The 13,548-nt window shown below is 44.3% G+C and overlaps 1 protein-coding gene across 2 annotated transcripts in view; it reads left to right on the top strand.

The window, feature by feature from the left end:
* The window catches only part of ACVR1B (activin A receptor type 1B), a 41,858-nt gene that overhangs the window by 13,858 nt on the left and 14,452 nt on the right, over positions 1-13,548 (top strand). For both annotated transcript variants that reach the window (XM_083599294.1, XM_083599293.1), the window contains exons 2-4: positions 2,450-2,689; positions 8,005-8,253; positions 10,282-10,512. In XM_083599294.1, coding sequence (XP_083455420.1) covers positions 2,450-2,689; positions 8,005-8,253; positions 10,282-10,512 — 720 coding nt within the window. The remainder of the gene's footprint in view (positions 1-2,449; positions 2,690-8,004; positions 8,254-10,281; positions 10,513-13,548) is intronic.

Raw genomic sequence — 13,548 nt, 5'->3', positions numbered from 1 at the left:
TCCCTGAGGTATCCTGGAACCATCTTGTTCAGGGTTTTGTAAATCAGTACAAGAACCTTGAACCTGGCTCGGTAGCAGATGGGCAGTCAGTGCAGCTGTTTTAACAATGGTGTCACATGTTCGTGACCAGAAACTCGCATCAGCAATCTGGCTGCAGCATTCTGCAGCAGCTGAAGCTTCTGAACCAGACCCAAGGGCAGCCCCACGTAGAGCGCATTACAGTAATCTAGCCACAAGGTTACAGTGGTCAGTCTATCCCTGGCCAGGAACGGCCGTAGTTGGCAAACTAGATGAAACTGGTCAAAGCCACAGAATAAACTTGGGGCTCAAATGACAAAGGTGTATCCAAGGATTGCAACCCCATCCAGAATGGGTAGCTCGCCAATTTCCCAAACATGGGTACCATCTGCCTAAAGAGCCGCCTTCTTTCCAGGATTTAAACACAGTTTATTGGCCCTCATCCTGTCCAGCAAGACACTGTTCCAAAGCTTTCACAGCCTCTCCTGAGTCAGATGTTATAGAGAAGAAGAATACTGCATCAGCATACTGGCAATACTTCGCTCCAGAACTCCTAATGACCACACCCCACAGCTTCATATAGATATTAAATACCACTGGGGAAAGAATTGTACCCTGCAGAACCCCATAGCACAAATGCCAAGGGGCTGAGGAACACTCACCCAGTGCTGCTATCTGGACACAACCTTGAATACAGTTATACCTTGGCTCCCAAACGCCTTGGGAGTCAAACGTTCCGGCTCCCAAATGATCGAAAACCGGAAATGAGTGTTCTGGTTTTTGAACTTTTTTGGGAAGCTAAATGTTCGGCACAGCTTCCGCTATTGTTTCTGGCATGCCTGCACAATTGGGAACCAATCGGAAGCCGCGCCTTGGTTTCTGAACTTTTCGGAAGTGGAATGGACTTCCGGAATGGATTCCGTTTGACTTCTGAGTATGTCTGTGTATGAATGGAATCACTGTGATATACTTATTGGGATCTCACACTTAACTGTTTGCAGTTAACTGCCACGATCTTTTTTGAGTTGACTTAACCAAAGTGATGCAGGCTGATGTTTTTGGTTTCTTCACTTCCCCACCCCAACTGCTTTGCCATGATAAAAGGAATATTGGAGTTATTTTTAAAAAATGTTCTAGAGAATGAGTTGCTGCTTCAGATAACTTCTTGGTACTGTACTAAAGCTTATTGGTGGCTTTCAAGTTTCCCAATAACAGGCAGGATGCTGGGTCTTTCGCTGCAGATAGCAGTTTGAATCGTGCCTTTGTCATTGATATTCAACCCAGCTGTTCAGTATCTTACAGGAAACGAACCTGTCCTGTTCAGGAGTTGATAGTGGGGGGTGGGTTTGTTTAATGGGAGGTGTTTTGCATGGTAGTACATTGATACATGTGGGACGCGGGTGGCACTGTGGGTAAAAGCCTCAGCGCCTAGGGCTTGCCAATCGAAAGGTCGGCGGTTCGAATCCCCGCGGCGGGGTGCGCTCCCGTTGCTCGGTCCCAGCGCCTGCCAACCTAGCGGTTCGAAAGCACCCCCGGGTGCAAGTAGATAAATAGGGACCGCTTACTGGCGGGAAGGTAAACGGCGTTTCCGTGTGCTGCGCTGGCTCGCCAGATGCAGCTTTGTCACGCTGGCCATGTGACCCGGAAGTGTCTCCGGACAGCACTGGCCCCTGGCCTCTTAAGTGAGATGGGCGCACAACCCTAGACTCTGTCAAGACTAGCCCGTACGGGCAGGGGTACCTTTACCTTTACATTGATACACACACACACACACACACACACACACACACACACTAGTTGAAATTCTCAACAAAGGGCCCATATCTCAGCAGATTTGCTTCTCTTGCACTTAAAGATAGTCTGGCGGAGCAGAAACAAATTAGCTGAAAAGAATGCCTTGCTAGTCAGTGTCCAGCATGGGATATTCTGAAGCACTGATATTTATTTAAAAATATCTTTCTAAATGGTTTATTTTGCAGTTGGCTGATTGAGGTAGCTAAGCCCACATATATTTTCAGTAGTTCATACATGTATTGGGAAAGTGCATCAGTTTGAGAGATTCTCCAAACTGAATTTACTGAAGAGTCCATAAGTATGAGAGTGTTTTCTATAAAGAGTAGCTATGAGTGAGAGGCTTGTCTTATTCCTGGTGGCAATATAGAATTATAGGAACTAGGAACTGAATGAGTCATTCTTTTATGGATTTTAGCAGATGGGAAATCTGAGAACATAACAGTAAATGTTGGACATGTAGTCTTGGCCTATTTGTGTTCAAAACGTTCTGTAATGTTACTGGTCCTGCTTTAAAGCCAGGTTCATCTTGGTGAAACTTTGGAGCAATCTGGAGTCCCATCTCAGGGTAATGGGACCACAAGTTGTGCTTCGGCTGGGAGTTTGCTAACAAGAGCGTTCTTTTTCTGTGTCTCTTCAGCTTTATTGTGTGAATGCAACGAATGCAACCAAGGCAACACTACATGTGAAACAGACGGAGCCTGCATGGTCTCAATAACAAATGTGAATGGACTGATGCATCATGTCCGAACCTGTATCCCTAAAGCCAAGCTGATACCTGCTGGAAAACCCTTCTTCTGCCTGAGTTCAGAAGATGTGCGCAATACACACTGCTGCTATGAAGACTACTGTAACAAAATTGATCCTCTGGTACCCAGTGGTAAGTGAGCTGAAGGGAAGAGTGCAGTGTGTGGGTCTCTTAAAATACAATTTTTGAAACGCCTGATTTTATTCTTGGTGCTGTGCTTGCTAAATCCAGCACCAGTATTTCTCTTTTTTGTTTTATAATACCAACTCAAAGGATTATGGGGGTATTTTATTTTTTACTTATTTGGGTATGTATTTTTTAATTGCTAATATTTATTGACCACTCTTCAGACATGGCTGTCAGAGCACAACATCCTTTCCCACATAAGAGGATGAGAAAACCATTCTTTTTTCGCAGCTCTCACTTTTTTCCCCTTTGGAAGTTGGGCTGGATAGATGAGCAATACTGCATTCTGAAATAGTAGGGTAAAGGCAGATTTAGTATCCTTCCTCTTTTTATGAGTTGGGTAGGAGAGCACACAACCATGGAATACATTTTTTGAAAAATATGCAGTAAAAGTTCACAAAATGGAGTGGGCTAGTGGTTTTGCTGTCACTAATGGCATTGCAAATACATGCCCATGACTCTTGTACAACCACATTCCATTTTTAGAAAAGCCAAAAGCAACAGATGCACTATTTTGAAAGCCAGCACCACATTCTTAGTGACACAATTTTGGAGCTTGAGTAGAGGGAAAATGTGATTAGCCCCACAACAGAATCCAGTCTCAAGGGAAATTATTTATGCCAGGGGTAGGCAACCTAAGGCCCGGGGGGCGGATGTGGCCCAATCGCCTTTTCAATCAGGCCGTGGACGGTTCGGGAATCAGCATGTTTTTACATGAGTAGAATGTGTCCTTTTATTTAAAATGCATCTCGGGGTTATTTGTGAGCCCTTCCTGGTGTATTTACATGAGTAGAATGTGTGCTTTTATTTAAAATGCATATCTGGGTTATTTGTGGGGCATAAGAATTTGTTCATCCCCCCCCCCCTCAAAATATAGTCTGGGCCACCACATGGTCTGAGGGATGGTGGAGCAGCCCACGGCTGAAAAAGGTTGCTGACCCCTGATTTAAGCTGTGTATCAGAGGGGCAACAGCCATATTAAGAAGCTGATCGGTTAGGTTTATTAAATTTATATGCCACTTCCTGTTCCAAAATGTCCTGAAATGAAGTACCGTATTTTTCGCTCTATAGGATGCACCTTTTCCCTCCTAAAAAGCAAGGGAAAATGTGTGTGCGTCCTATGGAGCGGATGCAGGGGGGAGGCAGGCGGGAAAAGCCCCCAAGAGCCACACACAAGCTCCGTACGGCTCTTGCGGGCTTTTCCCCAGGAGGGAGAAGGGACTGACTGGCCGCATCAGTCCCTTCTCCCACCTCGTAGAAAAGCCCACAGGAGCCACGCACCCTTTAAAGAGCGTGCGGCTTTTGCGGGAGGTGGGGGAATTCCTCCACCTCCTAGGAAAACCAGCAGAAGCCGCGCAGCCCCTTTAAAGAGCGCGCGGCTTCTGCGGGCTTTTGCGGGAGGTGGGGGAATTCCCCCACCGCCTAGAAAAGCCCGCAGGAGCCGCGCACCCTTTAAAGAGCGCGCCACTCTTGGGGGCTTTTCCCCAAGGAGGGACAAGGGACTGACTGGCCACGTCAGTCCCTTCTCCCTCCTCGTAGAAAAGCCCGCGGGAGCCGTGCGCTCCTTAAAGGGTGCGTGGCTCCTGTGGGCTTTTGTGGGAGATGGGGGAATTCCCCCACCTCCCGCAAAAGCAGGGAGAAGGTCTGGGAGAAGCGCACAGGCTGCCTGCAGCCTGTCCGCTGCTCCCAGAGCTGAGCGGGGGGGGGGGGAATCATATTTTTTTTCCTTGATTTCCCCCTCTGAAAACTAGGTGCGCCCTATGGTCACGTGCGCCCTATGGAGCGAAAATACGGTACTAGCGGAATGAAAATGCAATAATAAAAATACATAAGCATATTAAAAACATAATTATAATACAGATATCCAGTCATTTGTTCTGCCAAAATGTCTAGGAAAATGCAAGCGTCTTTGCCTGGCACCAAAACAATGAAAAAGTTGATGCCCGGCAGGTCTCCTTGGGGAGAGCATTCCTTAGATAGGCAGCTGCTACACAGAGGGTCATTCTCTTGTCGCCACCCTCTGGACCTCCCTCAGAGGTGACACACACAAAAAGGCCTCTGATGTTGATATGGGAAAGACAGCCCTTTTGGTATACAGATCCTGAGCTGTATAAGGCTTTAAATGTCAAAATTAGCACCCTCTTGAGATTGAGCAGTTCCAAAACCAGAGCTGAACCTGTTTTTCATCTGGAACTTTAATATCAGGGTTCTGATAAACGTTCTTGGAACACTGTTATTAAACTGTATGATAATGGCTTGAAAAAGTTAATTCAAACTTTGACAGAAATCAAGCCTTGATGGTTCACCTACCTAGTTTTTATCTGATTTTCACCAGAAATACATAGGGAAGGAAGACTTCATTTCCTGAGTGTTTCTGGTGAAAGTCAGATAAAAACTTCTGACTTATTTATTTATTTTGCTTTTCAGTTGCAGTAGAGAGTGATTAACCAAAGGTGGGGATTTTCTTTTTAAATTAGTAATTTAAATAAAAAATTAGGTTTATGTGCACGCTTACAGTAGCTATTTTATTCTTACAGCTGTATACTCTGAAGGCACCTGAGCCTGATATAGTTTCTTAACTGGGATTTTTTTGAATTCTTTATTTGGTTTCATATTAGTGACATTGTATTTAATATGTTTAGATTTTTTTTTCTTGATACCAGAGTTTGATTGGAATTTTATTTTGCTCTTTTGATATGTGTCTGTGATTATATCCTGACTGTGTTTTTATTGTGTTGTTCTTTTGACGGAAGATAATAAAATATAAATTGGGGGGGGAGGAATGGATAAGAACAGTTAGCATTATAAATGCAGATATTATGTGGAACAGCCAAACAGGTTTGAGCAGACATATCCTGCTAGATTTTCATTTAAATACCTTATCCGCCCTTTGGCATATTCACAGCTATGCAAGTTTTAGCACCCTGTTTAGGGCCTAGACAGGAGTTAAATTATGCATGAAATTTCTTGATTGTATATTAGACCCTCTCACTTGAATGCTGCCTCGCAGGCTTTTGATCCAGGGTCTAGACAACTCTCATATGACGAAAGCTTACATTGTTTGGGGCTTTTTAGCTTAGACTAAAGGTAAGGGGTTACAGGATAAGAGGTTTATAAAATTGTGCATGGTGTAGAGCAGTGTTTCCCCAACTTGGGTCTCCAGCTGTTTTTGGACTACAACTCCCATCATCCCTAGCTAGCAAGATCAGTGGTCCGGGATGATGGGAAATGTAGTACGAAAAAACAACAACTGGAGACTCAAGTTTGGGAAACCCTGGTGTAAAGTAAGTAGATGAAAAAGGGTTTTTTTCTCTTTCTTAAATCTAGACTGCAGGATCATCCAATGATGCTTAATGGTAGGAAATTTGGGACAAACAAAAAGTGCACATAGTTAAATTATGGAATTCACTACCATAAAATGTTGTGGTGGCCACCAACTTGGATGGCTTTAAAAAGGAATTCACCTTGTCATCCATGAATTTACCTGTCGGTGTTTAGTAGTCATGAGGGCTCTGTACTGTTTCCAAGGTAGCTTGCCTGCAAGGACCAGTTCAGACCATAGGTGTCTGGTTTGCTACTTTGGGAAACAGGATGATAGGCTGCCCGGCTGCTCTTCTGTTCTTATTTGCAGCGGGTGAAAAGTACACGTGAGAATCCCTTTGGCTCCCCCTCGTGACATCAAGTTCCATTGCAACTCATTGTTCCTGTCAGATCATAGAGAGCCTGTCTGCATGGCAGACTTGACAGAAAAGCAATGTGTTTGTAAAACTTGGGGATTAAGGTTAATGCATATTTACTGTGCCTTAAATTCTAATGCTAAACCACACCATGGCTTAGCACAAATGCATGAGTGTGAGGGTTCCTCTATGAGCTAAAGCATGGTTTGACTTAGTGTATCTGCTGAACCTGGACTCATGGCTTGTCTCACTCCAGACAAACCATGAATTGTGCGTCTCTCCCCCCCCCAAAGTTTATTTTGTAATTAGAAAACATATGTAAATTTACACACAAACCACAAGGTTTGTTCTTGAGTTTATAGCTTATGGAGGAGACAAACTACAAGCCCAGATTTGGACAACACATTTGGCCAAACCATGGCTTAGATCTGGGTAGTGCAGCAACAGGAAGGAAGGAAGACACAGGCTGCAATCTTTTCTCCAGGAAACCACACACTTGTGTGTTTCCACTAAACTATGGTTTGGCTTAGATTGTCTGCACACCATACATTTAAAGCACATTATTTGCCCTGGAGAATCCTGGAAATTGTAACGCTGTGAGGGGTAAACTCATTTCCCAGGATTGCTGGGGAAAGTCATGTGCTTTAAATATATGGTGTGTATGCAGTCCAAGACTTACGTGTGAATTAACTTAAAGCAAAACATTTGGGTTACATAATTAGGAAAGATGAAGAGGGACTATTTTCTGAGCTATGGAAGTTATGCTTAATACGCTTAGCCTGCATATCTACTATGGACTCAACAGCTTTATGTTCTGTTAAGTAGACAATTGCTGCATGTTGGAGTGAAGTTTCTGCTTATGCAAGTAGTTTCTGACTTTCATAAAACATCATAACAGCAAAAGCCACACCTGAGAAGCGCCTTCCTGCCATATAGTTACTTAAGGCCTAAAAGAGCTTTCTTTCAATAGAAGTGAGCAAATTTTCATGATTCTGGGATTTTAAAAAGGGAATCAATTTCAGTAATAAGCAGTAAACTCTTGAGAGGGGATAAAGGAGATGCTGGATAAGTCCATGGAAGTAGCTTATGTTACTTTGAAGCAATGCTTGTCTTCTTATTTTGCATCAACATTCCATTAGTTGTCTATATCAGTGTGAGAAGAGACTTCTGAAAACCTAGAGAATGAAAACAAAAATCCCATTCATTTAGACTTTCTTTCAGTGTTATAGTGGCCTGATTCAGATATAATGCTGAACCCTGATTTAGTGTTATGAGCAAAAGCCGCCTCCTACCTTCCATTTTCTCCTAACTGCAGTTCGTTTTAATTCAGATGAAACGACAAACTGCAGTTGGTTGAAAACAAGAAGGGGGATGCTCATGATCTCTGCGATGGAGGAAGGGTGCACATCCTCAGTGTAACCAGTGTAAATTCCTGCCTATATCTTTCATCTCTCTTTGCTCCATACCTTTGGTTTTCATCATCACAGAACTTTCTGTGCACTTTTAAAATACAACCTAAAATTATTGCATGCATGCTGGTTTTGAATTTGAAGGTGAAACATTTGTTCTTTGTCTCTCCTCAAGGGCATCGGAAAGATGACGAAACACCTTCTGGCTGGGGACCTGTGGAGCTTGTGGCTGTGATTGCAGGCCCGGTCTTCCTTGTGTTCGTCATTTTGATCATAGTGGTTTTTGTCTTTCACCACCACCAGCGAGTATATCACAATCGTCAACGGCTGGACATGGAAGATCCATCTTGCGAGATGTGTCTATCCAAGGACAAAACCCTTCAAGATCTAGTGTATGATCTGTCTACCTCTGGCTCTGGCTCAGGTACAAATGCCTTCCTTTTTAATGCAACATTGTGTTTTTAAAAAATGTTGCTAAGCTATGTTATATGGCTCTAATATTAGTAAAAATGCAGTATATTCACCTTATTATGTTTTTATATATGCTGTAAGCCACCCGAAGTGACTGGGAAAACCCATCCACAGGGGCGAGGTATAAATAATAAAGTTACTAGTATTATTAAATAATTTTCTTTAATATGATGGAATTCTGAAACCAATTCTCCCTCTTAGTGTTGCAGTTTAAACAATAGGTGCTGAAAGCAAGTAGCAAGTGGCCTTAAATTGGCTGCTGTTCTCGTCTGGAGTAGGCATTTGTTATGAAGTTAAAGAAGAGAGCACTTTCTTCCTCAAAGTCAAGTTCTCAGCAGTTATTTTCCTTTCCCTTCTGTTGCACAGCAGGGGTAAAAATGGGCAGGAAAGGAAGGATGTGCCTTTGCTCCACTTCCTTATGTGCTGCAATACAGTGGTGCCTCGCAAGACGAAAATAATCCGTTCCGCCAGTCTCTTCGTCTAGTGGTTTTTTCGTCTTGCGAAGCAACCCTATTAGTGGCTTAGCGGATTAGCGCTATTAGCGGCTTAGCGGCTTAGCGGCTATTAAAGGTTTAGCGGCTAAAAGGCTATTAGCAGCTTAGCGGCTTAGAAAAAGGGGGGGGGCAAAAAAAATCGCAAGACTCGCAAGACGTTTTCGTCTTGCGAAGCAAGCCCATAGGGAAATTCGTCTTGTGAAGCGCATCGAAAAATGGAAAACCCTTTCGTCTAGCGGGTTTTTCGTCTTGCGAGGCATTCGTCTTGCGGGGCACCACTGTAGGTGCCCATGTGACTTATCACCTTCCCAGTGTAGATTATAGTTCAAATCAGGCCTGGCATAGCTGCATTCACATCTGCTGCATATCTTTGGCACAAGTTAGTGTATCATTTAGAGTATTCAAAATGCTTCTCAATAGCTCAGTAATTGCAAACGACATATAGGATAGATTGTGTGTCCCCATTTTGCACACAGGACTGACTGAGGTTGAGCGATGGGCAAGCCGCAAATATGGTCTGGTTCTACCCATTGCTAAAATGGAATCTGAATTGAGAACGTGCCAGTTTTCTACTCATAGCCACCACACGGGACACTGAAGTTATAAATGGATTGCCTATAGCATGGTCAGATGCAAAAGAAACAGGGTTCCTGCACGACAAGTGACAATTGCTGAAATTCCCTCTTCACGTCTGTTGTAAAGCTGAAGGAACCTGCTCTCTTTTGCACATGGCCGCCTTAAGGGGCTCTTGAGTACTTAAAGCCAAGCCATCTTGGCTTCCTGTCCTATGGGATCCTCTTCAACACTTCCCTTACTTACTGCATGGGTATTCTGCTAGCAAACCCTGTAAGTGGAAGCCCTGTGGAAGGGCTTCCACTTGTGCAACAGGTTTTTCCCATAGGTGTGACCCCCAAATTGGCTCGGGGGAGGGGGTCAGGAAAACTCAAGAATGGCATACCGATGGAGAGTAGGGGGGTTGTTCTGCCTGGCATTAGACAGAACATTCAGCATAGCACAATGTTGAATTCAACCCTTTCTTTCTGCATATTGAGCATTGTCAGCCAGCCACAATAGCAAAGGCCGGTTGTGCACATAGGACTGCAGACTCAAGCTCCTGTTTCAGTGACGTGGCTGCTATGCTTCTTTTGAGGATATCCACACTTTGGATCTTTAGAAGATAATTGCTGCATCAGGCCTCTTGAATACAGTGGTACCTCGGGTTAAGAACTTAATTCGATCTGGAGGTCCGTTCTGAACCCGAGGTACCACTTTAGCTAATGGGGCCTCCTGGTGCCGCTGCCACGCAATTTCTGTTCTCATCCTGAAGCAAAGTTCTTAACCTGAGGTACTATTTCTGGTTAGTGGAGTCTGTAACCTGAAGCGCCTGTAACCCGAGGTACCACTGTATGTCATAACCAAACTTGGCCTCCTTTCTTCTTTATACTGGCCTTGTCTTCCCTATCTCTAATTTAACTTTTTGCCGGCAGGTTTGCCGCTCTTTGTCCAGCGCACTGTGGCTCGGACAATTGTCCTGCAGGAAATAATCGGCAAAGGTCGTTTTGGGGAAGTGTGGCGTGGCCGGTGGCGTGGCGGCGATGTAGCTGTGAAAATCTTTTCTTCACGGGAAGAGAGATCCTGGTTCAGAGAAGCCGAGATCTACCAAACGGTCATGCTGCGCCATGAGAATATTTTGGGGTTTATCGCTGCAGACAACAAAGGTACCGTGCTGCTTCTGCATTCCAGTAAACAAACCAGAGTTACAGGTTGTATTTTAAAATATTGCTTTGTGCTATCTGCAGTCTACATTATAGTTTCATGGCGATGTTGAAGCCTTTGTGTCTGTTGACTGCGCTGATGTGTCATCCTGAAATGTTCGTGAATGCCTTAAGTGCTGAGAGACAAAGCAACAACACAGCACAATTATTTTTTTACTGTTTTTGGTGAGAGGCCAGTTTCGATAGGGCTAAAACCTCACACTGACTCTGATGGAGGAAGAAAGGCAAAGAAACTAGAAAGCTAAAGGATTATGGGCAAGGGAGGCATACTGTTGTCTTTCTGTATCTTAAGGCTTCCATAAGACAAAATTAACTGAGGAAGTTCTCCCCTCCTCTCCCTGCCCCCCACATCACAATGATACAATAATAGACACTCCACCTGGTTCAATCTTCCTTTCTGATCAATGATAGGAGGCACAGGGCAACTCTCAGGGTCTTCACCTGGAAAATTCAAGGGAGTCATCATGAAGCACTCAAAGAGTTGAATGTGAAAAATCAATTTGGGCTGACCAGATGGGAGGAGAGAGAGCTCAACCTTGGGTGAGTTAACTCTAGACCCAGGTGTGGGGAACCTCTGGCCCTCCAGATGTTTCTGGACTACAACTTGCCTCGACCCTGACCAATGACCATGCCAACTGAGGCTGGTGGGAGTTTGAGTCTGACAGCAACTGGAGGGCCGCAGTTTTCTTACCCCTGCTCTAAGTTGAGCACAGGAAACTGCAGCAGTGGCTAGCAGAGCAGCTCTGAGTATCACTTTGCCTATGTCTGTCCATGACCGGGGCAGCTTTGCATTTGGCTGGTGGTGGGTGAAGCATAGAGCAACCAGAACCATCCCTCTCGCTCTTGCAGATGGGCAACAGTCACAGCCTTTGGCTTCTGATTGCTAACTGTCGTAACAAAGCAGAATTGGTCATATTGACGTGATTTGAATATGTGCAGAATTCAGATGTATTACACTGGCATATTTCCCAAGCAGCATGTCACATTACCCCTTCAAAAGGTTATTCAAATGCAGCTAGTTCAAATAACTCCCTTCTCAAAACTGATTTTATTGCAGACCAGTGTACAAGTAACTTTTCCCGGGCCTTCAGAAACAATTAACCCCACACACTGTGAGGACTCCTGCCTTTTGACTTTCACCAGCTTCTAGTTTTGTGACCGGCTCATTTATTAGTTTTTCTGTGAGAGTGTTCAAGCAAAACCTCCCTTGGGGTGGCTTGGGGCTAAGTAAGTCCTAGGACTTCATTCACGGCAAAGTCATCTGACTTTCTCCGTTTCTGTCCAAGCTGTTCAGTTTCTCAACCTGGAAAACATACCCAGCCCATCACAGATGCTTCTGCTGCTATAGAAATCACTTAAGCTTAGTGCGCTTTTTAAAATTCATGTCTCTACACCACCTTGGATATTGCCAGTTTTGAGAAACAGCTCTTGCATTATAGACCTGATCCTGCGCCTCTCATGCAAAATTGATAATCTTAACAGGAAACGAAGGTTAACAGTTGCTCTTATTAGTAGCTATTAAAGAGTATTCATTGTCGGATGATGCCAAGGAAGGCTGGTATAAAATGAGTTGCTTTCAAGTGTATGCAGTGTTGTGTGTGCCTGGCCTTTGGGGACACCAGTCGTTTGCTCCTGTAATGCCACAACAATGTGCTTCACTTTGGAGCTGTTCATACAGCAGGAGCAAAAGAATGTTGTCTGTGATTTATCACACACTGTCTTCTCTTGACAGCCAAGTCAGGCAGCTTCAGGGATCTGTCCCTTTCCTAGGGCTGGGTGATATCTGGTTTTCAGCATTGTTATAAACATCGCGATATACCTATATATCACAATGTCTGGAATATGAATGGAGCTATGTAGAGGCATTGGCTGGCTTCACGGGTTTTCCCACATTGTGATTTTTGCATAGAACACACACACACACACACACACACACACACAAAACACACACACACACACACAAAACACACACACACACACACAATGATTTGTGATATGTTGCCAGGTCAAAAATTAGGAAACCAATATCACGATATGGACTTTGAACCCATTTTGGACAATACATCACCCAACCCTAACATACATCATGATTCACAATATATTTCCAGGTCAAAAAGTATGAAACCGGTATCATATGGACTTCAAACTGGTTTCGGGTGATATATCACCCAGCCCTACCCTCTCCTTAGTCTCCCAGGAATCGTTGTCTACTGCCTTTGCTAGAGATCATGACCATCAGTAGTGACAGGGAGAATTTCTGTTGTTCCTCCCTTTTTGTCGGGGCGAAGTGTGCGAGGACCAGTCCTGTTGGGGTGTGCCGCTCGCAGCAGTTCCAGTTTGTCTCATGTCTGTAGGGCTTATTGGCGACAGATCTGGTCTGGCAGTTTGCTACTTCCTGGAAGGTTGTGGGGCCCATATCGAGATCCAGACACCATAAAGTTCATACGGCTGTTAGAAACTGCTACATGTCCTAAACAGGGGCAAGATGATGAATGTGAAGTAGGGTTAGGGTATTAGACAATGCATATTTTATTATTTATTTATTTATTTATAAAATTCCAGCTTTTCACCATGTAAGTCTCCAAGTACCATACAGTGGTATGGTACTTAATTCATTCTGGAGGTCTGTTCTTAACCTGAAACTGTTGTTAACCCGAAGCACCACTTTAGCCAATGGGGCCTCCCGCTGCTGCTGCGTGGCCGCTGTGCAATTTCTGTTCTCATCCTGAAGCAAAATTCTTAACCCAAGGTACTATTTCTGGGTTAGCGGAGTCTGTAACCTGAAGCGTATGTAACCCGAGGTACCACTGTACAGCAATAAAATATACAAAACTTAGACGTAAATGATTTCTATCCCGCCTTTAACCCCCACAACAACCCTGTGAGGTAGGTTAGGCTGAGAGGCAGTGACTGGCCCCAGGTCACCCAGTGAGCTTCATGGCCCAGTTGGGATTCGAACCCTGGTCTCCCAGGCCCTAG

The sequence above is a fragment of the Podarcis filfolensis genome (assembly GCF_964270895.1).
Source record: "Podarcis filfolensis genome assembly, chromosome: 2".
Taxonomy (NCBI): domain Eukaryota; kingdom Metazoa; phylum Chordata; class Lepidosauria; order Squamata; family Lacertidae; genus Podarcis; species Podarcis filfolensis.
Note: the sequence above shows the minus strand (reverse complement) of the source record. Positions and strands in the feature narration are given on the sequence as shown.